The sequence below is a fragment of the Salmo salar genome, chromosome 25, assembly GCF_965601325.2.
Source record: "Salmo salar chromosome 25, fSalSal1, whole genome shotgun sequence".
NCBI lineage: Eukaryota > Metazoa > Chordata > Actinopteri > Salmoniformes > Salmonidae > Salmo > Salmo salar.
This window is the reverse complement of record NC_138315.1, coordinates 23,219,362-23,245,862: the sequence shown is the minus strand read 5'-3', so window position 1 is coordinate 23,245,862 and position 26,501 is coordinate 23,219,362. Positions and strand designations below refer to the sequence as shown.

The 26,501-nt window shown below is 43.9% G+C and overlaps 1 protein-coding gene across 2 annotated transcripts in view; it reads right to left on the bottom strand.

The window, feature by feature from the left end:
• Positions 1 to 26,501, bottom strand: part of LOC106586396 (adenylate cyclase type 5) — a 140,881-nt gene that overhangs the window by 64,003 nt on the left and 50,377 nt on the right. For both annotated transcript variants that reach the window (XM_014173622.3, XM_014173623.3), the window contains exons 2-3: positions 12,801 to 12,950; positions 4,274 to 4,395 (exon numbers count right to left, since the gene is read on the bottom strand). In XM_014173622.3, the coding sequence (XP_014029097.2) occupies positions 4,274 to 4,395; positions 12,801 to 12,950 (272 nt within the window). The remainder of the gene's footprint in view (positions 1 to 4,273; positions 4,396 to 12,800; positions 12,951 to 26,501) is intronic.

Here is a 26,501-nt window from a genome sequence, read left to right as displayed (position 1 = left end):
AGTGCTTTGAAAGGCTGGTCATGGCACACATGACCTCCATCATCCCAGACACCCCACTCCAATTTGCATACCGCCCCAAGTGATCTACAGATGATGCTCCCCACCTATGTGAGAATGCTGTTCATTGACTATGGCTCGGACACACCTACTCATTCAAGGGTGTGTAAGGGCTATTTGACCAAGAAGGAGAGTGATGGAGTGCTGCATCAGATGACCTGGCCTCCACAATCACCTGACCTTAACCCAATTGAGATGGTTTGAAATGAGTTGGACCACAGAATGAAGGAAAAGCAGCCAACAAGTGCTCAGCAAACTCCTCCAAGACTGTTGGAAAAGCATTCTAGGTGAAACTGGTTGAGAGAATGTCAAGAGTTTGCAAAGCTGTCATCAAGGCAAAGGGTGGCTATTTTTAAGAATCTCAAATCTCAAATATATTTTGATTTGTTGAACACTTTTTTGGTTACTACATGATTTCCATATGTGTTATTTCCTAGTTTTGATGTCTTCACTATTATTCTACTATGTTGAAAATAGTAAAAATAAAGAAAAAACCTGGAATGAGTAGGTGTATCCAAACTTTTTACTGGTACTGTATATACTACCATTAGTATATTACCATAAGTATTTATATATCCTACTATTGCTCCCCAAGCTGGCTGGTCATTCGTTCTATCGGTTCGGTTGCCAGAGACGCGACCCAGTTGTTGTCTTTTTGTTCTGTATCTATGGATGCAACCCAGTCATTCGTTCTAAATGATCCGTTCTAAATGTTCCATGTTCCACTAAGTGTTCCACTGGCTGGCAAGGTTCTTATCCCTTGCCAACTACGGCTAACTTACAGTCACGTCAAACAGTACAAACAGAATAACAGCAGTAGCAGCACTTGCATTTGTTTAAGCCGTACCTTCAGGCTCTGATCAGGCCCTACACCCAAACAAGGGCACTGCGTTCATCCACCTCTGGCCTGCTCGCCTCCCTACCTCTGAGGAAGTACAGTTCCCGCTCAGCCCAGTCAAAACTGTTCGCTGCTCTGGCACCCCAATGGTGGAACAAACTCCCTCACGACGCCAGGACAGCGGAGTCAATCACCACCTTCCGGAGACACCTGAAACCCCACCTCTTCAAGGAATACCTGGGATAGGATAAAGTAATCCTTCTAACCCCCCCCCCCCCCCCTTAAAAGATTTAGATGCACTATTGTAAAGTGGTTGTTCCACTGGATATCATAAGGTGAATGCACCAATTTGTAAGTCGCTCTGGATAAGAGCGTCTGCTAAATGACTAAAATGTAAAAAACTTTTTTCAATTTACATTTCTTTGTATATATCCTGTCTGTCTCATCCCGACTCCCGACCCCTACACGTTCATTACTATGTTACAGCTGGAGACCAAATTACAATACAGAAACAATGTTGCAAATGTCGGAGAGACAGACAGCAATGTTTATATAAATCTCCGCTGTTGAAAGCTAAATGTTAGTCTAAAAGAAATGTGAGATGTCTAGATGCTTTTTATAGTGGAGATCAGGTTCATAACTTGCCAGGCTGGGCTGATGAGACAGTGGATTGCGGAGTCAGATGGAACAGAGTAAATAGGCATTTTAACATCATAGATTTTGCCGGAGGTAACTTGTGGAATAGACACCGGTTGGAATGCGTTTTTAACCAATCAGCATTCAGGATTAGACCCACACATTGTATAAATTATTATTATCACTGCGTTGTTGGGAAAGAGGTCTCAAGGTAAGAATGTCACTATGCTGTTTTATACCTGTTGTATCCTGTGCACATGGCGAATAAACTTTGAAACGTTAAACTGGCAAAAAAACACCTTTGTGTTGTTTTCTAGTAGACATATCAATACCCCACTTCACTGAGATGAGCTTCAAAACTTCTCGACAAACATCCCTACACCCCACTGCTGCTAACTTGCATAACATACTTGTAGTCGGGACATTTCGGCCTAATTGCTGAAAGCCATGGGGCTTTTGTTCGAGGAGGAGGAGGAAGGTGGAGGAGGAGGCAGAAAAGCAAAAGGGAGGCCTCCTGACTAACAGCAGAGTGGGCTGAGCTGAGCAGGGCCCGGGAGGAGCAGAGCAGGGCCCGGGAGGAGCAGAGCAGGGCCCGGGAGGAGCAGAGCAGGGCCCGGGAGGAGCTGAGCAGGGCCCGGGAGGAGCTGAGCAGGGCCCGGGAGGGGCAGAGCAGGGCCCGGGAGGAGCAGAGCAGGGCCCGGGAGGAGCAGAGCAGGGCCCGGGAGGAGCAGAGCAGGGCCCGGGAGGAGCAGAGCAGGGCCCGGGAGGAGCTGAGCAGGGCCCGGGAGGGGCAGAGCAGGGCCCGGGAGGAGCAGAGCAGGGCCCGGGAGGAGCTGAGCAGGGCCCGGGAGGAGCTGAGCAGTCAGAGCCGGGAGGAGCGGCCATGGACATGACATGCTGCAGGACAAGATGCTATCTGCTCTCTCAGCAACCCCATCTCACATGCTAGGCTATATACAGTACATCCTCCACTATATCTCCCCCATCTAACTGGAGCACACAAAGAAACACTGAAACCCGGGAAGTGTCTGAAAAGGTTACTAGCTGTCAAATAATTATTGCTTTCTCCATCCTTGTTTCCTCAATTCCTCTCAAAGCCCATTGAAGGAGAGGAGGTCCTTGATGCTTATGAGAGAGGAAGCAAGGATTTGACAGCTACATGCACTAGTAATGTAGTAATGTTAGACACAGCAGCCCCAGTCTTCTATCCTTTCTCTCTCTCTCCACAGCCAAGCGCCCTCTCTCTTTCTCTCTCTATCCCTGCCAGGAGCTGTCCACTCTCTTTTCCTGTTGTCTGTCTGCTGCCCAATTACAGAGGGTGGCCGGGCACTGTTAGCGGCTTGCTACTCCAGGCCTCCCTCTCTTTAGCAGGGTATTAGCCGCACAGTCAGCCAGGCTTAGCTTAGCCTAGCGGCCAGTAATCCTAGACCCCCGGTGAGTCAGTTAAAAACAGGGACAACGCTTTTTCAAGCAGCCTCGTGCAGGGCCAGTTGAGATCAGTCGCCGGACAGAATCACCACGATCAGAAAATATACATACTTCTTTGTCGCACAGCATCTTCATCATCAGCATTGCCATCGTTATCATAACCAGTTGTCATCGATAGGGTTTTCTACAGTGTGGCTAGCTTATCTAGAGTGACTAATTTTAAAATGTGTGAGAGACTTTTAGAGATAAATGTTAGCGCTATATGGAATTATGTGTGTGTGTGCGTGTGTGCGTGTGTGTGTGTGTGTGTGTGTGTGTGTGTGTGTGTGTGTTTTCTCGACCTTTCATTCTTCTCAAAAACAGCAGGCATCACATGCATTGTGCCTGAACCTTCCTTCCGTAGCGGTAGATATTCCAGGAACTGCCAGGCCTCTGAGCTAAACCCTCTCTGACTTCAAGGTTCAACTCTCTCTGCTCTAACATGGCAACAAACTGATAATGATCACATACACACAGACACAGGCAATGAAAAGACTGTTTTGTTTTAAAAAAGAGTGAAAGATACATGACCTCCGACTCTACCCGTGTGGTTCAAAGAGACTCTTCAAAGCTACAATAGCACCTCTTATGTGTGTTTGGGTCTAGTCTGCCCTAAGACAGAAGAGCTAGAAGCCTACCAGGCATGGTTCTGAGAACACAACACACAGCATGACGTTAGGAGTCTTCTTGGTGTCCACAAGGCAGACAGCCACAGAGAAAACATCTCTCTCTCTCTCTCTCTCTCTCTCTCTCTCTCTCTCTCTCTCTCTCTCTCTCTCTCTCTCTCTCTCTCTCTCTCTCAAATGCAAGCCTTGTGCAGTCGTTCCATAATCAACAAGATGGTGCCTACTCTGATTCTCTAGACTACATCACATATTTAATGCTTGATATTGGATGATGATTAACCTCCACTACCATTGGAGGTTAAACACATACTATCAACATGGTAATAATGGGATGATGATATAAATGGATCATCAAGCATTTATACTGCATGATTATACATCGATTCCAAGGGCTTTCATCATGCCTTTAAATGCCAAGACAAAGGCTTGACAAAAGTTTGACAAAGTCTCCAAGCCTGAAGTGTGTGGGAGTGACAGAGATATGCCAGACACACACTGGATAGCATGTATAGCTGTCCTCAGAGGCTAGGTAATGCTGAGTAAAGTAGCATGGTAATTGATTAAGAGAATGACCTGGACATAGCTTTGGAGCATGGCATTGACTGCATGTGTCCCCACTCTCCCTGATCATGTCATTGGTGACCGGTACCTGACGTTGTCGTGCTTCTGGATGTAGATCTTGTGAAACATCATGTCTTCCTGCTTAGCGTTAATATCAGCTTTCATCTCCATGGCAACATGACGGGGAAGCACGGAGAGCAGGAGACGCTCCTGCAGAGAGAGAGGAATGAGAGAGAGAGGGCAAGAGATGGGGAGGAAGGTAGAAAGTAGAGAGAGAGAGAAGGATGAAGAGAGAGAGGAGGGGGCGAGAGAGTGAGGGAAGACACCCAGGGAAAAAAGAGAGAAGGAGAGAAAATCCCAGAGAGAGAGAGCGAGAGAGAGAGAGAGAGAGGCAGGGGAGAGAGTAGAGAGAAAACGGACAAACCAGAGATTTAGTTTATAGGAGTCATTACACGAGACAGACAGTGAGACAGAGAAATGGAGAGGTCTTGATTCTGGCCAATCCAACAGGAGAAGACCTGGGTAGTTTAGGACTAGAACAGACAGCTGCTTGCCTCCTGCTTCTATCTTTCTATCCCTCTATTGCGATGACGCCCACGGCACAGTATCCCTGCCTGCTGAGAGATGTTATCACTGGTTGACAAGTGTGGGCCAGCCCTTGATGCCATCTCCTTGGCTGCATCCCAAATGGAACCCTATTTCCTATATAGTGCACACATTTTTACCATGGCTCTGGTCCACATTAGTTCACTATATAGGGAATAGGGTGTAATTTGGGACGAAGCCCTCCTATTCTGTTTACACCACAGCAGCAGGTGTAGGTGGACGGGTGTTACCGAGGGGCTAGGATAGGCCAACAACAACACACAAACCCACTTCTTTAACTTCTTGTCAATCCTAGCGAATTAGCTGTTAGCTAAGAGTTTCTCTATCTCTTTTTAACTATCTCTGTATATCTCTCTGTATCTCTCTCTCTTTACTTAGTAAATATATATATTTTTTTCTTCTCAAAACTGCATTGTTGGTTAATGGCTTGTAAGTAAGCATTTGATGGTAAAGTAATACCTGTTGTATTTGAATAAAATGTTATTTGATTTTATCTCTTGCTCTCTCTCACTTTCTTTCTTTCTGCTTTGTGGCTTGCAGAGCTTCAGTCATTATACCTTTGCCATTCATCTAGTTACTGTGTAGACAGCCCTTATGCTGGGTGACTAACAAAGCATATCCTGTTGGGGCTAGGGGGCAGTATTGAGAATTTTGAAAAAAATATGTGCCCATTTTTAACTGCCTCCTACACATACTCAGAAGCTAGGATATGCATATTATTAATAGATTTGGATAGAAAACACTCTGAATTTTCTAAAACTATTTGAATGGTGTCTGTAAGTATAACAGAACTCATATGGCAGTCAAAACCCTGAGACAAATTCTAACAGGAAGTGGATATCTGATGTGTTGAATAACTTTTAAGCCTATGCCATTGAAACACACAGGGACTTATTAATCATTTAGCACTTCCTACGCCATCCACTAGATGTCAACAGTCTTTACAAAGTGGTTTGAGTCTTCTACTGTGAAAACTGACCGAACGAGAGGCCTGGTAAGTTGGTCATAAGTGGATGGCCTATACTGCTATGGCGTGCGAGTGCATGTTTGGGCACTCTCGTTCCAATACGTTTTAAAAGAGAATGCAATCGTCCGCCTTGAATATTATTGAAGTTCTGATTGAAAAAGGCCCTAATGATTTATGCTATACAACGTTTGACATGTTTGAACGAAGGTAAATATATTTTTTTCCTTCTTTGGTGAAGACAAGTCCGGCGGGCGTCGTTCATTTTTTTGAGTAGCCTACAGGACGCGCTAACAACACGGAGCTTTTTGGACATAAATTATGAACTTTTTCGAACAAAACTACATTTGTTATGGACCTGGGATTCCTGGAAGTGCCTTCTGATGAAGATAATCAAAGGTAAGGGAATATTTACAATAGTATTTTGGATTTTAGATCTCTCCAACATGCCGCCTAGTCTGTATCGCCTAGCCTATTTTTCTGAACACAGCACCTCGTTTATTGCAAAGTGTGATTTCCCAGTAAAGTTATTTTTAAATCTGGCAATGCGGTTGCGTTCACGAGATGTTAATCTATAATTCTTTGAATGACAATATAATATTTTACCAATGGTTTCGAATAGTAATTATTTAATTTGTTGTGCTGATTGACTGGCGGTATTGGAGGGAAAATATTTTCTCAACATCAACGCCATTGTAAAATGCTGTTTTTGGATATAAATATGAACTTGATAGAACAAAAAACGCATGTATTGTCTAACATAATGTCCTAGGAGTGTCATCTGATGAAGATTGTCAAAGGTTAGTGCATAATTTTAGCTGGTTTTCTGCTTTTGGTGACGCCTGTCTTTGCATTGAAAATAGCTGTGTGTAATGTTTTGTCAATGTACTGTCCTAACATAATCTAACTTTATGCTTTCGCCATAAAGCCTTTTTGAAATCGGACAACGTGGTTAGATTAAGGAGATGTTTATCTTTCAACGGGTGTAAGATAGTTGTATGTTTGAGAAATTTGAATTATGACATTTAATAGTTTTCAAATTTGGCACCCTTGATATTTCACCTGCTGTTGATAGGGTGTACCGGGGGTGGAACGCTAGCCATAGAAGTTAAGCCACCTGCTAGTAGCTACTCATGTTAGGCATGAATCTGAATATGAACAAGGCATTTCAAAACCTACTGTGCTAGGATGTCCTGGACTATACTATGAACACAGACTGAGGCATCCCTGATCCTGGGGTCAATTCAACCTGCAGTTTTGGTCTGCGCCCAAAATGACAACCTCTGGCCTCCCGGGTGGCACAGTGGTCTAAGGCACTGCATCGCAGTGCTAGCTGTGCCCCATGCCCTGTTCTTTGTAAAATGTATTTACAAAGCAAGAATGAAACCTCTCTACTGTTTAGAATTCACTGCAGTATATGTTACAGGAATGAATCAGACATGATGCAATATGCTTCAATATGTTTTATGTCACTTTTTGCCATTGAGTGATTTCAAAATACAATAATTTCTAAATACACCATCTACCAATACAGATACAGTAGCAATGCTAATCAACCCTGTCTTCTGCATTTGACCACAGGTTCTCATCCACATCACATCTTATGTCATCTTGGGCAATACACCTAGGAAAGAATCTTTAAGCATGCCTGGTCCATCCCTGGCAATCTTCTGCAGATTTGTCCAGGCATCCAGCATTCATTGCGACATTTGATCATGTGGATGGTGGTCATAAACCTTCCACCTCCATGAGGAAAATAATTCCTCTATGGGTTGAGGAATGGAGAGTAAGGTGAGAGGAAAAGTGACAGCATCCTGGGATGGGTTGCAAACCACTCTGTGACTGCACGGGAGTGGTGAAATGCCACATTGTCCCATACAATTACAAACGTTGACCGATTTCGCCTCACTCCAACCCTTTCCTCACCTGGCACAACCCTTCCACAGAGGTCATCTTGTCACGACTTCTATCGAAGTCGGTTCCTCTCCTTGTTCGGGCGGTGTTCGGCAGTCGACGTCACCGGTCTTCTAGCCATCGCCGATCCATTTTTCATGTTCCATTTGTTTTGTCTTGTTTTCACACACACCTGGTTTCAGTTCCCTAATTACATATTGTATATTTTCCCTCATGTCCTTGTTGGGAATTGTTTATTTTCTAAGTACTCGTGCTATGTGTTACTGGTGCGCTACGGGTTTTGTACCCATGTGTTTGTTGTTTTGTATGCTGTTAGTTTTATATATTAAACTGCTCCGGCTATTCACCAAGTTCTGCTCTCCTGCGTTTGACTTCCCTGCCACCAGTTACGCACCCCTTACACATCTAGGAATAAAATGAGACGCTCTGTGTTGTATGGCCCAATTAGCGGTTTGTGTGACAGCAATCCATCAGAGGATATTGCTGCCCACATTGTGATGTTGGCACCCCTCTGGCCCGGGATATCCAATGTGGCTCTTTTCCCAATCAAATTCCTTCCTCGCTGCCGTGTTTTGGCCAAGTTGAAACCAGCCACATCCACAAAGATGAATATGTGGGGTGTTTGCCTGGCTTCAATCTTCATGACTCTCTAAAATAAATCCACAAGGCAACATAAGAGTTAGGCTATTACGGTAGTTTACATTATACCTTAAAACATGCCATTTTGTGCCTCTGCCCTGTTTGGTTTTGTTCAAAACCAGTTGTGTAATTTATAGTCCTCTTACCTGGACATACTGGTTCCTGAGTTGCTTGACTCGTTCAGACTTCCTCTCAAAGGGGACAGTGTACAACTACTTCATCCTGACTTGATGTTGTTTCAGGACTCTAGAAATAGTTGTTATGCTTACATTGTGAATATTTCCAAAAGTAATGTTATCTTCCAACACTCTGTCCCGAATCTCTGTGAGTTTTATGCCATTGTTTCTGATGACCATATCAACGATTGCAGTTTCCTGCACAGCAGTGAAAATCCTACCTCTCCCGCATGTGGGAGGTAACCGTTGTGTCCTAAGCAGAAATACAAAAACAATTACACACAAGTGGGCTTGGAGGCTTTTCTCAATTTACTTCTGTAATGTGCAGTTCAGTCAGATGCCCTTGCAGAATAATGCACATCTCACCTGTTGTTTTGCCGGAAATTTCTCACAATAGATGCCACTGTTGAGCATGGCAGATTTGGCTGCACTCTCAGACCAGCCTCTCTCATTGATAGACCATGATTTATTACATGATCAATTTTAGTAGCCCTAATTTCATCTGAGACTACAGCTCTTGATCTTCCTCTCAGTCTTCTTCCACCATCATACGTACTCCTCTCCCTCTCCCAGCCACTCTTCTTCCTCTGTCAGCCACTTCTCTATCTCTGTCTAGGTCCATGTTTACATTACAGTACAGCATTATTCCTAAGATGTCCCCTTTTGTATAGATGGTAATAAAATTGAAAGGCCTGGGTAGGTGTTCAGCTACAATGGGAATCAGCTGTGGTTGGTCTAATAGTTTTGACAGTATTTAATTTTTTATATTTGGAATATATTTATATATACGGTATTACTGTAGAAATATAGCAAACTGCTGTCTTTTTCAATTTTGTGTTATGTTTGGTTTTGAACTTAAGTATAACAGTTTTGAAAAGAGTATGTAAATGTGCAAATTGGCCTGTAGGTACATAGAGTTTTGGTGGTGGTTGTGTCTGAGTGAGAAAAGAATTCATGACATTTGAAAGATGTAGTCATTGAATGCATTTTGTGCCAAAGCAATGAAAAATGATCCACAGTTTAGCCCACATAGACTGCTGTTGTGCTCACTGTGTGAAGACTTGAAGTATTGAGTGACCTCAGTGACCTAAGTATTGACAAATGGGTCCTAGTGGATGTAAAAAAAAAAAATGCAATCCTAGACTTCTTAAACTTATCAAAAAAAGAAACGTCCTCTCCTTATCCAAGTCTGAAGGTTGGCTGTGAATGCTTGAATGGTTTCCTGAGAACATGCTATGCCGTTTAAAGAAGTACTCAATAGACAGTCCGTTAAGAGGCAGGCTGTCAATGAACTGATCCAAGTTTGACCTCGCAACTACTATTAAACTCAGCAAAAAAAGAAACGTCCTCTCACTGTCAACTGCATTTATTTTCAGCAAACTTGACATGTGTAAATATTTGTTTGAACATAACAAGATTACACAACTGAGACATAAACTGAACAAGTTCCACAGACATGTGACTAACAGAAATGGAATAATATGACCCTGAACAAAGGGGGGTCAAAATCAAAAGTAACAGTCAGTATCTGGTGTGGCCACCAGCTGCATTAAGTACTGCAGTGCATCTCCTCCTCATGGACTGCACCAGATTTGACAGTTCTTGCTGTGAGATGTTACCCCACTCTTCCACCAAGGCACCTGCAAGTTCCCGGAGATTTCTGGGGGGAATGGCCCTAGCCCTCACCCTCCGATCCAACAGATCCCAGACGTGCTCAATGGGATTGAGATCCGGGCTCTTCGCTGGCCATGGCAGAACACTGACATTCCTGTCTTGCAGGAAATCACGCACAGGACGAGCAGTATGGCTGGTGGCATTGTCATGCTGGAGGGTCATGTCAGGATTAGCCTGCAGGAAGGGTACCACATGAGGGAGGAGGATGTCTTCCCTGTAACGCACAGCGTTGAGATTGCCTGCAATGACAACAAGCTCAGTCCGATGATGCTGTGACAAACCGCCCCAGACCATGACGGACCCTCCACCTCCAAATCGATCCCGCTACAGAGTACAGGCCTCAGTGTAACGCTTATTCTTTCGACGATAAACACGAATCCGGCCATCACCCCTGTTGAGACAAAACCACGACTCGTCAGTTAAGAGCACTTTTTGCCAGTCCTGTCTGGTCCAGCGATGGTGGGATTTTGCCCATAGGTGACGTTGTTGCCAGTAATGTCTGGTGAGGACCTGCCTTACAACAGGCCTACAAGCCTCCGTCCAGCCTCTCTCAGTCTATTGCAGATAGTCTGAGCACTGATGGAGGGATTGTGCGTTCCTGGTGTAACTCGGGCAGTTGTACCTGTCCCGCAGGTGTGATGTTCGAATGTACCGATCCTGTGCAGGTGTTGTTAGACGTGGTCTGCCACTGTGAGGACGATCAGCTGTCCGTCCTGTCTCCCTGTAGCGCTGTCTTAGGCGTGTCACAGTACGAACATTGCAATTTATTGCCCTGGCCACATCTGCAGTCCTCATGACTACTTGCAGCATGCCTAAGGCACATTCACACAGATGTGCAGGGACCCTGGGCATCTTTCTTTTGGTGTTTTTCAGAGTCAGTAGAAAGGCCTCTTTAGTGTCCTAAGTTTTCATAACGGTGACCTTAATTGCCTACCGTCTGTAAGCTGTAAGTGTCTTAACGACCGTTCCACAGGTGCATGTTCATTAACCTGTTAGGGCTAGGGGGCAGTATTTACACGGCCGGATAAAAAACGTACCCGATTTAATCTGGTTATTACTACTGCCCAGAAACTAGAATATGCATATAATTATTGGCTTTGGATAGAAAACACCCTAAAGTTTCTAAAACTGTTTGAATGGTGTCTGTGAGTATAACAGAACTCATATGGCAGGCAAAAACCTTAGAAGATTCCTTACAGGAAGTGGCCTGTCTGACAAGTTCTTGTTCTTCTTGACTCTCTTTATTGAAAACTGAGGATCTTTGCTGTAACGTGACACTTCCTACGGCTCCCATAGGCTCTCAGAACCCGGGAAAAAGCTGAATGATGTAATTCCAGCCTCTGGCTGAAAAACATTAGCGCCTTTGATAAGTGGTCTATCAGTGGTCTATTTGAACATAACTATGGATTATTTTGAACCAAACCAACATTTGTTATTGAAGTAGAAGTCCTGGGAGTGCATTCTGATGAAGAACAGCAAAGGTAATAACATTTTTCTTATAGTAAATCTGACTTTGGTGAGGGCTAAACTTGGTGGGTGTCTAAATAGCTAGCCCTGTGATGCCGGGCTATCTACTTAGAATATTGCAAAATGTGCTTTCACCGAAAAGCTATTTTAAAATCGGACATAGCGAGTGCATAGAGGAGTTCTGTATCTATAATTCTTAAAATAATTGTTATGTTTTTTGTGAACGTTTATCGTGAGTAATTTAGTAAATTCACCGGAAGTTTGCGGGGGGTATGCTAGTTCTGAACGTCACATGCTAATGTAAAAAGCTGGTTTTTGATATAAATATGAACTTGATTGAACAAAACATGCATGTATTGTATAACATAATGTCCTAAGATTGTCATCTGATGAAGATCATCAAAGGTTAGTGCTGCATTTAGCTGTGGTTTGGGTTTATGTGACATTATATGCTAGCTTGAAAAATGGGTGTCTGATTATTTCTGGCTGGGTACTCTGCTGACATAATCTAATGTTTTGCTTTCTTTGTAAAGCCTTTTTGAAATCGGACAGTGTGGTTAGATTAACGAGAGTCTTGTCTTTAAAATGGTGTAAAATCGTCATATGTTTGAGAAATTGAAGTAATAGCATTTCTAAGGTATTTGAATAACGCGCCACGGGATTCCACTGGCTGTTACGTAGGTGGGACGAAATCGTCCCACTGGCCCTAGAGAAGTTAATTGTGTATGGTTCATTGAACAAGCATGGGAAACAGTGTTTAAACCCTTTACAAAGAAGATCTGTGAAGTTATTTGGATTTTTACGAATTATCTTTGAAAGACAGGGTCCTGAAAAAGGGATGTTTCTTTTTTGCTGAGTTTAGAACCAGACGTCATTACAGGTGATCTGAACCTATGAACCTCCTGCTCTCTATGACCTCCTGTCTCCTGTTAGGTCCTTCAGAGTCATGTGACAGTGTAAGTGTCATGCATGTGAGTGTAGTGTGCCAGAAAACACTATATCAAAGTATCTTCTGCAACTAAACCAACTATACCAATCCTTATCACTTACCATAATATCAACTAATTACTATAATTTCAAGTAATACTGTATAATTAAGTATGAATACATACATTAAATGTATTTCTAAAGCCCTAACTATGTCAAGTCCTCTACAGTCCCATGATAGGCCTTACCTGCTGCTGGTTCTCCCTCTGTGAGTGGAGGCGAGCTTGGATGCACTCCCTGGTCTCCTGGAAGGCTTGTCTCTGGGAGCCCTCGGCTGGGTAGTGGGTACACACGCCCACGATGTTAGAACAGGAGAAGATCAGGACGTTGGACACTATCTGGAGAGGGGGGGAGAAAGGGAGGGAGAGAGACAGAGGGAGGAAAGAAAAAAAAAAAGAAGAGAGAGAAGAGAGAGAGAAAAGAGAGGAAGAGAAAGAAGAGCGTTTTAAATAAATGTAATACAGAACGCTTACAGTAGCATATTTCAATCCCCTCCATGACTTATTCCTGTGTGAGATTTGATGTACAAGCTAATATTATTCCCCGTCACTACATTTTGAGTATTCCATTCCCATAAATGGTAGTTGTGTCTACTGTCCAAATGACTTTAATCGGACAGAGACCAAAATAAGCCAAGAAATGGACGGGGGTGGGGGACCAAAATAAGCCAAGACATAGATGGGGGGAGGGCGAGAGAGAGATAGAGAGCTTTTCAGCCCTGGCCTGTTTCAGCAGTATTCTTCCTACAGTCTTCCTACTTGCTGAGTAGAGTGAGGAGCCTTTAGTGTCCCTGATCCCCTCTGTTCTGGCGTCTCAACTCCCTCAACACTGTCTGACTGTTCTGCGTCCTAAATGGTACATAACTTCCTACATAGTGCACTATTTTTGACAAGACCTCTATTGAGCCATGTCAAAAGTAGTGCACTAAATAGGGAATAGGGTGCCATTTGGGACAAAGCTTGTCTGTCTGTATCAGGGGCACCAGGACACACACACCATGGTTCATAACATCCGTCTGTCTGTCTGAGCTGATCTGAACTGTACTCCTGCACACATATCTCCAGCCAAAATATCTCACACTGCACACTGAGGACAGGAAGGCAGGCGAGCCTGTGATTGTGTGTGTGTGTGTGTGTGTGTGTGTGTGTGTGTGTGTGTGTGTGTGTGTGTGTGTGTGTGTGTGTGTGTGTGTGTGTGTGTGTGTGTGTGTGTGTGTGTGTGTGTGTGTGTGTGTGTGTGTGTGTGTGTGAGAAATGGGTCTGTCAGACAGGGAGAGTATTGACACTAATTTGACAGTGCTGTTAGGGTAATGTCTGGTAATGTCTCACTGACAGGGCCAATCAGTAGTGATTACAGGCCATCTGTACAAACAGAACTAGTGTTTGATTGAGCATGCCTGGAGTGAGTGGAGTGGCACCTTTTTTATATTATTATATTGGTTTTATTGCACCAGGCAAGCACAAGTAAGACAACAAATAGTAGGCGGCTATTTCAAACCAACATAACACCAGGCACCTGAAGGCTGTGTCTGAACTACCTTCAGTCAGCAGAGATGAAAGAAGCACACTTGTCCTGAGACTGGCAGCCATAGGCTACAGCCATCCCTTTCACAGAAACCACACATGGACTGAATCAGAGAATCAGCAGCTGACTCCTACTCACACCGATGGCATGTCCAATGATGAAAAAACACAACGTCTTTATAGAGTCAATATTCTATTAGTGAGATCTCTCTTGAGGCTTAAGAGAAAAGGAAGGGAGGAGATAGAGGGATAGGACGTTGTGATGAAGCTTAAAGTAGAACAAAACGACTGAAAGGAAAAGAGAGAGCGAGAGAGAGAGAGTAAGCACTGATGGAGAAATAAAAATAAAATACACACAGAGAGAGAGAAATAGAGATGAGGAGATGGGAGACAAGAGAATATGAGAATCTCAATTGCTTACTCCTTGCCTCTTCTCTCCTCGCCTCCTTCTGAAAACCCATTGGATGAGAAAGCCAGAGGTCCCTCCCCTCTGACTTTCTCCTCCAATGGGTTTCGAGGAGGCGAGGAGAGAGGACGTGAGGAGTATGCAATGGAGATTGTCCCACAGAGACCCAGAAGAGGTTGATGTGTTTTTCTACTCTAAACAGGAAGGTGTTTTAAAAGCCTTGTGGAGCTGCATTGACCCCTGACCATTATATAACTACATAACTACATAATGACAGTCTACAGGTCAACTGGATGAACCCCAGCTACTGTTTGTCCCGCTTGAGACGTCGTAGCCAGTATACTGTACACTTCCTCAAAATAGAATATAAATCAAGAAATCTATAATACAATGTATTTATTTTGGGTATTTTTTATGTTTTTATCCCTTTTCGTGGTATACAATTGGTAGTTACAGTCTTGTCCCATCGCTGCAACTCCTGTACGGACTCGGGAGAGGCAAAGGTCGAGAGCCATTCGTCCTCCAAAACACAACCCAGCCAAGCCGCACTGCTTGTTGACACAATGCCCACTTAACCCGGAAGCCAGCCGCACCAATGTGTCGGAGGAAACACCGTACACCTGGCGACCATGTCAGCGTGCATTGCGCCCGGCCTGCCACAGGAGTCACTAGTGCGTGATGGGACAAGAACATCCCTGTCGGCCAAACCCTCCCCTAACCCGGACGACGCTGGACCAATTACGTGCCGCCCCATGGTTCTCCCGGTCACGGCCGGCTGCGACAGAGCCTGGACTCAAACCAGGATCACTAGTGCCACAGAAATAACTAACTAACATGTTAGGTGCATGTTAGTTTTTTTGTGTGTGCACGAACAGCTGGAAAAACCCTTTCCGACGACCAAAACAAACAAAAATGTCACAAAATGTCATCATAATATATTCACGAACTGTTTCGGATGGGAAGTATGCAGATACCTTTGGTGGAGGTTACCAGCTCTGAGCAGCATATACAGACGGTCATGTGGATGTTGCACAGGGAAAAAAAGGCCTTGTGATAGCCATTCCCTACTACTGAGCTATCTAAGCAAGCCTAATAGAGTAGTAGTTGTATTAGCAGTAGGCCAGTAGCGTCAGTAGGGCAGCTGCTGAAGCCAGGGCAGACTGAGGCCAGGCTGAGGGATTTGCATCCCCCCTCCAGCCCCACTGCACTACCATGGAAACAACAGAGCATCAGAGAAGGCTTCCAGCTGGTCAATGCAAATATTCCCAAACAACAATCCTGCTCTATTTATAGTCCCTTACCTGGCCTGGTCCGACCATATTAGGAAGGACTACAAAGGATGACAAAAGTCACTTCACTTACCGGACTCTGGACTTTATAACCTTTATAACCCCCCCCCCCCCCCCCCATTTTTCTGTGGTCGTGTTTCTGTTTACCAAGCCACGCTAATTGAGTCCTGTGCTGTGTTACGCATTTCTTGCGTCGGTAGTAACCAGGGAACGAGCGGAGCACTAGATCACCTGCGTACCTTTCTAGGTGCGACATTATAAAACCCTGTAGAGCAAGACGGCACTGGTGTCAATATTTACCTACCCATCATCCAGAGAGAGAGAGAGAGAGTCTCACAGATGCTTCTCTGCTGAGAAGACACAACTCAATATCAAGCGTCCCACCAGGATCCAGCCAGGGCCTCTGAGCCAGGGCCTCTGAGCCAGGGCTTCTGAGCCAGGGCCTCTGAGCCAGGGCCTCTGAGCCAGGGCCTCTGAGCCAGGGCTTCTGAGCCAGGGCCTCTGAGCCAGGGCCTCTGAGCCAGGGCCTCTGAGCCAGGGCCTCTGAGCTAGGTGAGCCAGGGCCTCTGAGCCAGGGCTTCTGAGCCAGGGCCTCTGAGCCAGGGCCTCTGAGCCAGGGCCTCTGAGCCAGGGCCTCTGAGCCAGGGCCTCTGAGCCAGGGCCTCTGAGCCAGGGCTTCTGAGCCAGGGCCTCTGAGCCAGGGCCTCTGAGCCAGGGCCTCTGAGCCAGGGCCTCTGAGCTAGGTGAGCCAGGGCCTCTGAGCCAGGGCCTCTGAGCCAGGGCCTCTGAGCTAGGTGAGCCAGGACCTCTGAGCCAGGGCCTCTGAGCTAGGTGAGCCAGGACCTCTGAGCCAGGGCCTCTGAGCTAGGTGAGCCAGGGCCTCTGAGCCAGGGCCTCTGAGCCAGGGCCTCTGAGCTAGGTGAGCCAGGGCCTCTGAGCAAGGGCCTCTGAGGAACTGTAATCACACTCATCAGCCATGTCTGATATGATGGCAAGATTCTGTAGTGCATATCGCTGCTGACAGCTTTATTTGGTGTGTTAAGTTTGAGAAAATTGCCTTTTTTAAATTTCCTTTGTCACTGGGGCATTGAAAACGTAGTGTGTTTCACCGACTGCTAGATCGTAGATGGTTTATAATAAGCAGATGACAAACTGCTGTAACTCTGCATTCTCAAGTAGATGAAAAGTGGCAAATTTAGGACTCCCAGGATTCATATTTAATTATGACCTCCACCCCCTTCAATTTATGCTAGGCAACATGTGACAACATCTAGCATCAATTTAAAATGGCCCTATTGGAACCAAGACTTAAAAATAACTGATATTGGTTCAAGATGGAGGGAATGTTGGAACATAACTTGTTTGCTAAAATGTACGATTAATCCAGTTTAACTTAGTGTATAGAATTTATTACAGCACAACGGCAGAGTCATGTCTTAAGTGTAAAACTAACAATGACTCAATAATCCATGCCTGCTGGGAATAGCATGAAGTCCAAAAGTTATTGGCGGAGTTAGAAAGTTGGCTGTCAGAAGTATTACAATGTAAATGTACTTTTAATCCAACAGTCTGCATATTTCAAGACATGGCATATGAGGATGCAGTGAGATACCCGATGGGTTGGAAGATACTTTTCTTGTCAATCAAAAAAGTATACTTGTAAACTGGAAATCAACCAATCCTCCATTGTTAGCACAATGGAAAGGTCAAATGCTTTATTATCTAAATGTTGAAAGTGCGTGGGCGACGGAGAGAAACAAAACGGTGCCGTTTGAGGTCATGTGGTGGAGAGTGATGAGGGTGCTGGAGATGGGGGGGGGGTGAACAGGTGGGTCTGGGAAGGTGCGATATTGAGGATGTTGGTGTGCGTCTGTATGTTGTCGTTTGTATTTGTATGTTTTGTATTGTTTAAAAAGAAATCACACAAACAAATGTATAATAATAATCATTTTGAATGGCCCCGTTTACAGGACAGCCATCAGGTTGAGAATGTATGGTGGAGAATGGTTTGATATGGTCTAAATGTGAATCCCTAAATAGTGTGGGTCAAGTCAACACAATGAAGTGCATTGTGTGCTAAATGAAATGCAAGTCATGTGCAGGCCAGGCTGCTTGCTGCTTAATGTGAGCAGCATCACACGGCACTGTGAGGTGCCACATGTTCCGGTCCCATAACGTCCTATAACGCTCTCATGTGCAAGGCAAATGTGCTGCCATTTGTTGGTCAAGATACATGTCATTTGAAAAGACATAGATAATGTGCAGGAATTTGACATTTTTCATTTACCAAAAGCCCCATCACATGTCCGATTGAAAGGTCTGATTCAGTCCATGTGATGATAAGCTGGAAGGCTCCAAGAATCCAAAAGTTTCACATTGTGTGACGGTGAGGAACATTATTCAACTGGCAATTACTTAGAATTACTGGGCCCTAATCTTGTTGGTCCAAACTGACTCTGAGAGTAAAGAATATCCCCAGAACATTTTACCCACCTGGGAATTGATGATGATACAGAACATAATGACATTGATCTTCTTCAGGCTGACAGCAGCTAAGTGCATCTCCAAAGTAGTGCCAGACATAATGGTGTGTCACAGTGAAAAGAGAAGGTGGGCATTCTCTATGATGTGATGTTTTAATGGGGGAAAAAAGGCTTTTTTCAAAATGCGACACAAGTTTGACCTGTACTACATTAGCCAGCGCAGTAAATTCAACGAGTGTAAATGAATTCCCTTGAATAGATTAGCACTGCAATACTTCAGACTGAGGCAAAATGAGTCAAATTCTTTATAAAACGCACACACACACACAGACACATACTACAAAGCACTTCTGTTCCTGGTTATATCAGTATCCTAACTCGTATCTTTCCTCCATGAACTTCTTCGTAATCACAGCTATATCTTGTGTTCCCATTTCAACAAAACGCTTCTTCATGTGATCCGTTATGAAATCAACGAGGAGACAACAGCAGTGTAGGCCTGAAGGTCAGGATCCAATCAATAACAGACTTCCTGAATAAGTGTGTTTGATTATCACAGCAGTGAAATCCAGACAGAGGAAGGAAGTTAACACTTGCAGGCCCATTGGGTTACCCATTCAGTTCTGAAAGGGAACCAGGTTTTGCAGTCTTGCAGTGCACGCAACCACACTGACAATTTCTATATCAAGCGTCAACTCCCTCCATCTGGAACATGCTCCATCTGGAACATGTAAATCAAAGGTATTTCTGAAAGAGCTATTTAAAAGTTCACTATCTGCAATTGATTTAATCCTGGCCAGAGGATTGGGGGCTAAGGGGATTACAATATCAATGTAATACTTTACTGTAGTACTAAACAGTCTTGTGTGCCAAACTATTGCTTAGCTTTTAAATGGAGCTGTTCTCCTATGGGTACTGAATGCTCATTTTAAATGCTCGTGCCATGCGACACAGGAGACGGCAGCTGAGCCCGTTGAGTCATAAATGTTGAATTCTGACTCACACCTTTGAAGTAGAAAGGTTGGTGTGCCCACCACCACCAACCACGGAACAGAAGAAAAAGCATTTAACATTTTTCATCTCCCTCCCCACTTCAAAAAAGAAGAGAAGAGAGACTCAAAGCCATTCCAAATATAGCCCCCTTTGCAAACACCAGCCACATGGAGCACAGTGGGCTCTGGAGTGCTTTGATGTCAACAGCTAGCACTCAAATCAAATTTCCTCCCATACATTGGGACCCTAACAATAAACACATGTATTTGTTAATAGAAGGCAGGTATGTTCCCTGTGAAATAATACCTTCACCAACAGAACAGAAAGGCAACACCTTGGTAGAATTCCCTTTGGTCATCATGATCAGTATCAAAAACCCAGGATGGGGAATGAGGATTCCATCATGCAACCCTTAAGTCTTCAGATACATCACACTGATAGGAGGACAGTTTTGCAAACATACGGTAGGTGTAGCCTACCAACACACACTGGATGTTCCATTGTCTACTGGTCTGGTATTACAAAATGATATGTGAGAAACATCTCCCTTGTCTCCCAGGATGAGCCAAATATGTTCCACCCTGTACCTCAGAAGAACACAACTCATAGTACTGCAGTAATAATGTACTGGTCACAGACACATTGTATCCACTTGACATGAATGATGTGTTTGGTTATGGTTACAGACCACCAGGGCCTATGAGCAGCTAGGAACCTGATCTCTCCAGAAAGCTCTGTCTGAGTAGAGGAGCAGAGTGACATGACAGGCCTGGGGATGGGGGGTGGGGGATGTGTCCCAGGGGCATCCAGTCAATAGGCAGGGGTGACATATGGCTCTGTTCCCTGCCTCTGACAGACCTCCAACAGGCTGCATGAAAATACAGTAGTTTAGTCTCAGCATGAAACACCAAGGTAAACACCTTGAGAAGAGGACAAGCAAAGTACTCAATGCCTCCTTCCTCACCGCAACCTGGAAGACAAGCCACAATGCATCTGACACTTTGGTTTTCAGGTAGGTCAATAATCAATTCAATTATTTACATGTTTAGAAGTCATATCATGTCGAATTTAATGATTCAAGCCATAACCTTTGTCTTCAGCCACTGGTTCAGTACATGGGCAGACCGTGTCTCTGCGGGAGAGCAGGAATGTCTACAGGTTTAAGATACAAAGATCAGAAGAATCAAGAAGTTTCAACTGGGCACTTCCAAGGTTGGATTAAACAAGCTGGAATTGTATATTTTCTGTCCCAACACAAATCGCTTTTATTACCTCCTACCTTCAGCATCTCTCCCTCTGCTCTGTTCTTCCCATCTCTCCATCGCTATCCCTTCCCCCTCTCAGTCTCGCTCCATTAGAAGTAAATCAGCCATGACCGATGTTGGATCTCATATGGAATCAGTCCTCACCCAGGGTCTATACCTCTCCTCTAGTCTGGCAGCTCTGAATATGAGGCTCAATCTTCATCATAATGAATCTCACCATCCGGGCCTGCATTCACAAAGAGTCTTAGAGAAGGAGTGCTGATCTAGGATCAGTTTAAAGAGCGACTGGCTTTAAAAAGCAATACATCTCTTTGAAAACGGCCTATCGATAGGAGTCAGAAACAGTTATTGTGGTGTCAAAATGTACTACAAAGTGTAAATAGGATGATTTTGGGCATAAAGTCAGTCTAGTCTAAAACGGAGTTCGGAACACAAGGGGGTTGGGTTATGACTTTATGATGTCTATTTGCCCACTAACATGGGGTGAACAGCTGTGGTGATTGCTCACCATCCAATAATCAAATCAAATCAAATGTATTTATATAGCCCTTCTTACATCAGCTGATATCTCAAAGGGCTGTACAGAAACCCAGCCTAAAACCCCAAACAGCAAGCAATGCAGGTGTAGAAGCACAGTGGCTAGGAAAAACTCCCTAGAAAGGCCAAAACCTAGGAAGAAACCTAGAGAGGAACCAGGCAATGAGGGGAGGCCAGTCCTCTTCTGGCTGTGCTGGGTGGAGATTATAACAGAACATGGCCAAGATGTTCAAATGTTCATAAATGACCAGCATGGTCAAATAATAATAATCATAGTAGTTGTCGAGGGTGCAACAAGTCAGAAACTCAAGAGTAAGTGTCAGTTGGCTTTTTCATAGCCGATCTTTGAGAGTATCTCTACCGCTCCTGCTGTCTCTAGAGAGTTGAAAACAGCAGGTCTGGGACAGGTAGTACGTCCGGTGAACAGTGTACCATAGACATACCATAGACAGTGTGAAAGACCTGCTCAGCAATAAACATCTTAGTTAGATGTAAAATTGCGCAACTAAAAGATCCTCGGCAAAAAAATGTCAAAATGAATTAAAGATTTCTTGAGTTATCTTACATTTATTCTGGGGATTTTGAGGAAGTGAAATACAGTAGGCTTCCATGTCTACAGTGTCTCTTGGGGGACAAACATCATTAACCAAATGGGAAACACACCTCCAAGACTGAAATTTCTAAAGAGCAACAGAAAAACACAAGTACCAATCAGAGTGTTCAGTGGTTCTTTAAACTTTTAGATCATAATGACTAAGATTATATGGAAAGAGGGGGACCTGATCCTAGATCAGCAATCAGACTCTGAGGCTCTTTGTGAATACGAGCCCAGTACCGATCTCACCAACAGGACTGATCTCAGGCCAGTCCAGGATCAACCTGCAGCCACACAAATAAACCCTTTACAGTCATCCATCTATGATGTCATACCTGGCTGGTACTCCCACCTAATGCCACAATGTGTCCAGACTGCCACTGGCTACCTCCAAACCATTATCTACAAATCAAAATGCCAAACAAACCAAAGGTCAAATATACAACTAGCGATGGTTATGCCGTCATTGTAAGTAAGGCCATCATTGTAAACAAGGCTGTCATAACTGACTTGCCTGGTTTAATAAAAAGTTCAATAAAATCTAAATAATAGATGACCAGGATGGGAGAGAAATCAAATCACTGTGTTGCTAGGAGACACCATCCCCAAATACTGACAGTGGACATCTAGGCGTTGGCTAATGAATGTCACTGGCCTTGTATTAATTAGTCTATTCAAATGAGCCATCATCTCTCTGCGTGTAGTGGGTGTTTGCCACTTTAGGCTTTTGGAAGGCTTTTTTTAAACCTATTTCAACATATGGAACAATTCAGTGCAATTTTGTCACTAGGGCTAAGACAGTGTTTTTTTGTGTGTGTAATTTCATAGTATACATCAATGCAGTGGCCTTCAAGGTGAGTTCTGCCTGCGTCAAGCATATTTTAAAAAAACAAGAGTGATGGATCGTTCCAACTCACACTGAGGTAACAGGTCACAGTAAACAAAATATTTTTCACAGGGAAAATTTGCAGTGACTGAAAATGTGAGATGAGGACACATCAGCCTCAACAACTGAGGTCATTGTAAGCCAGACCCCTGTTTAAATAAAATGTTTGTAAAAGCTCCCAAGCCGATCGCCTCCTCTCACTCACTTACAGACAAATAGTTAATGGGCGACGGCACTTCCTTATTTGGCCTTGTAGTAGATTTGGTTAATTAAGAAATGATAGAGGCCATCACTGAATTCAAACGTGAGTTGGTTTCGGAGTGTGGTTTGATGTGGGTGTCTCTTGTGTGTGTTCACAGGTGGGAAGAGTTAGCCAGACTTTTCGCAAATTAGCTTCAGCTGGATGTTGTCCAACCTTGTCAAAATTGGTTTGACTTTGGATAGCCTATCTCTGGGGCTATTTAGGGACCATCAATAAATTACACAATGTAAGTGAGACAATATTTTCATGCCAAATCAAATCAAATTTTATTTGTCACATACACATGGTTAGCAGATGTTAACTCGAGTGTAGCAAAATGCTTGTGGTGTAGCAAAATGTTGCACACCTTTTAGTTCTCATTAAATGCTTTCAATATTTGTATATGAATTTCTACAATTTATAGTTGTTTTGACGTTTTTAAGTCCGTGGAGTTTTTAAGTCTGTGAAATGTGGAGTTATTGGAATTTTAACATATTGTCCCATGTACAGAACATTGTGTAATTTACTGATGGTCCCTAACTAGCCCCATAGGTATATCCAAAGTTTACCACGAGCATTACGATTGGGTCGCGAGCAGCTGCACTCCAAATTGATGATTACTTGCGTGCTGCCAGCTGTGGGCATGTGGGCTGGATTGAAATAAACCCAACCTTCATTTACATTGTGATGCAGTCATGACCACAAGTCTCACAAAACTCTGTTTTGGAGGAAACTGACTTTATGACTAACGTTTTCCTACTTACACTTTGTAGTCAATTTTGACAGTAGAGTAAATGTTTCGGACTCATATCGATGCCTCATAGGCTGTTTTCTAAATGAGAAGTTGTTTTTTAGAGGCAGTTGCTCTTTAATAATAATGCATGAGGGGGTGTGGTATTTGGCCAATATACTGTACTACAGGCCACGATGCAAAGCAGAGTGCCTGGATACAGTCCTTAGCCGTGGTATATTGGCCATATACCACACCCCCTCATGCCTTATTGCTATTATAAACTGGTAACCAACATAATTAGAACAGTAAAAGGTACTTTTTTCGTAATACCCATGAAATGCTGTTTCAGCCAATCAGCATCCAGGACCCAAAATATGTGATTCATCTGTGTCCAAGAAACTGGCCCATAGAGTACTACTCTAAGCACAACCAGAGAAACTGGCCCATAGAGTACTACTCTAAGCACAACCAGAGAAACTGGCCCATAGAGTACTACTCTAAGCACAACCAGAGAAACTGGCCCATAGAGTACTACTCTAAGCACAACCAGAGAAACTGGCCCATAGAGTACAACTCTAAGCACAACCAGAGAAACTGATTCATCATCTGGCATGGAGTCGTCCATAGTCAGGTGCATTCTGGGGCTCACCTCGTGAGGACAGATGGTGTTAGAAAGGATGAGTCTGGGTTGGGGCTGGGGGGACAAAACGTCATGTGATTATGTCCCAGTTAAAATATATACTTTTTTTCTTCTAAACAACTCAACAGTCTTGTCAATAGGAGCCTCTGTGTTGTCAGTACATCCCAAATGGCACCCTATTCCCTATGTAGTACACTTTTTTGACCAGGGCTCAGGGACACAGCTTCCGTGTGGCTGACGTCATTAAGTTGAGTTGTGCTCTGCTGTGCTCTGTGGCGCAGGGAAGTATGGCAGGATAAAGGCTGCAGTCTGTCCTGTGAGGCTCAGCTGGGCTCAGGCTTATGTAACAGTGGGCCAAAGGGCTCCCAGCCAGCCAGCTTCCCTACAGATGCACAACTAACAGGGTGGAGGAGATGGGGTAGGCAGGGGAGGAGGGTTTAGATTTAAGGCAGCCGTCCACACGGAAACACCCAACCTTCGATCCTACCATACACAAACTGCCCTTTGCTGCAACTGATATGAACGCTAACACCTCTTGAACCTGCAGTTGAAGTCGGAGGTTTACATACACTTAGGTTGGAGTCATTAAAACTCATTTTTCAACCCCTCCACAAATTTCTTGTTAACAAACTATAGTTTTGGCATGTCGGTTAGGACATCTACTTTATGCATGACACAAGTAATTTTTCCAACAATTGTTTACAGACAGATTATTTCACTTATAATTCACTGTATCACAATTCCAGTTGGTCAGAAGTTGACAGTGCCTTTAAACAGCTTGGAAAATTCCAGAAAATGATGTCATAGCTGTAGAAGCTTCTGATAGGCTAACTGACATCATATGAGTCAATTGGAGGTGTACCTGTGGATGTATTTCAAGGCCTACCTTCAAACTCAGTGCCTCTTTGCTTGACATCATGGGAAAATCAAATGAAGTCAGCCAAGTCCTCAGAAAAATAATTGTAGACCTCCACAAGTCTGGTTCATCCTTGGGAGCAATTTCCAAATGCCTGAAGGTACCAGGTTCATCTGTACAAACAATAGTACGCAAGTATAAACACCATGGGACCACGCAGCCGTCATACCGCTCAGGAAGGAGACACGTTCTGTCTCCTAGAGATGAACGTACTTTGGTTCAAAAAGTGCAACTCAATCCCAGAACAACAGCAAAGGACCTTGTGTAGTGGCTGGAGGAAACAGGTACAAAAGTATCTATATCCACAGTAAAACAAGTCCTATATCGACATAACCTGAAAGGCCGCTCAGCAAGGAAGAAGCCACTGCTCCAAAACCGCCATAAAAAAGCAAGACTACAGTTTGCAACTGCACATGGAGACAAAGATTGTACTTTTTGGAGAAATGTCCTCTGGTCTGATGAAACAAAAATAGAACTGTTTGGCAATAATGACCATCGTTATGTTTGGATGAAAAAGGGGGAGGCTTGCAAGCCGAATAACACCATACCAACCGTGAAGCACGGGGGTGACAGCATCATGTTGTGGGGGTGCTTTGCTGCAAGAGGGACTGGTGCACTTCACAAAATAGATGGCATCATGAGGGAGAAAAATTATGTTTGACATATTGAAGCAACATCTAAAGACATCAGTCAGGAAGTTAAAGCTTGGTTGCAAATGGGTCTTCCAAATGGACAATGACCCCAAGCATACTTCCAAAGTTGTGGCAAAATGGCTTAAGGACAACAAAGTCAAGGTATTGGAGTGGCCATCACAAAGCCCTGACCTCAAACCTATAGAAAATGTGTGGGCAGAACTGAAAAAGATTCTGACCCACTGGGAATGTGATAAAATAAATAAAAGCTGAAATAAATCATTCTCTCTACTATTATGCTGAATTCTCACTAGGATTAAATGTCAGGAATTGTGAAAAACTGAGTTTAAATGTATTTGGCTAAGGTGTATGTAAACTTCCGACTTCAACTGTATGTGTGTTTGGTTGTCTTTCGGAGGGGTTAGGATAAAGCAGAATGATGTATACATTGAAGAACAAAGTCACCCTCTTCTCCTTCTAAAGATACAGAAAGTGACAGAGAGAACAAATATACCGTAGCCTAGTCTAAAAAGACGAACGTCTGCAGGCAGGATATAGTCATATGATTATGAAAATTGTTGTTTTGTTTTCCCACTTTCATGCATTTCAGTTCCTGTAGCTGTTTGGGCTGTATTGAGCATGGTTTATCTGTTATGGTAATCTGTTTAGGAGATTATATTAAGTTTTGGTATGTTCATCAGTGAACCTGTTTTTGCTATACAGCTGTACCGCTATACCGTTGTTTATGTG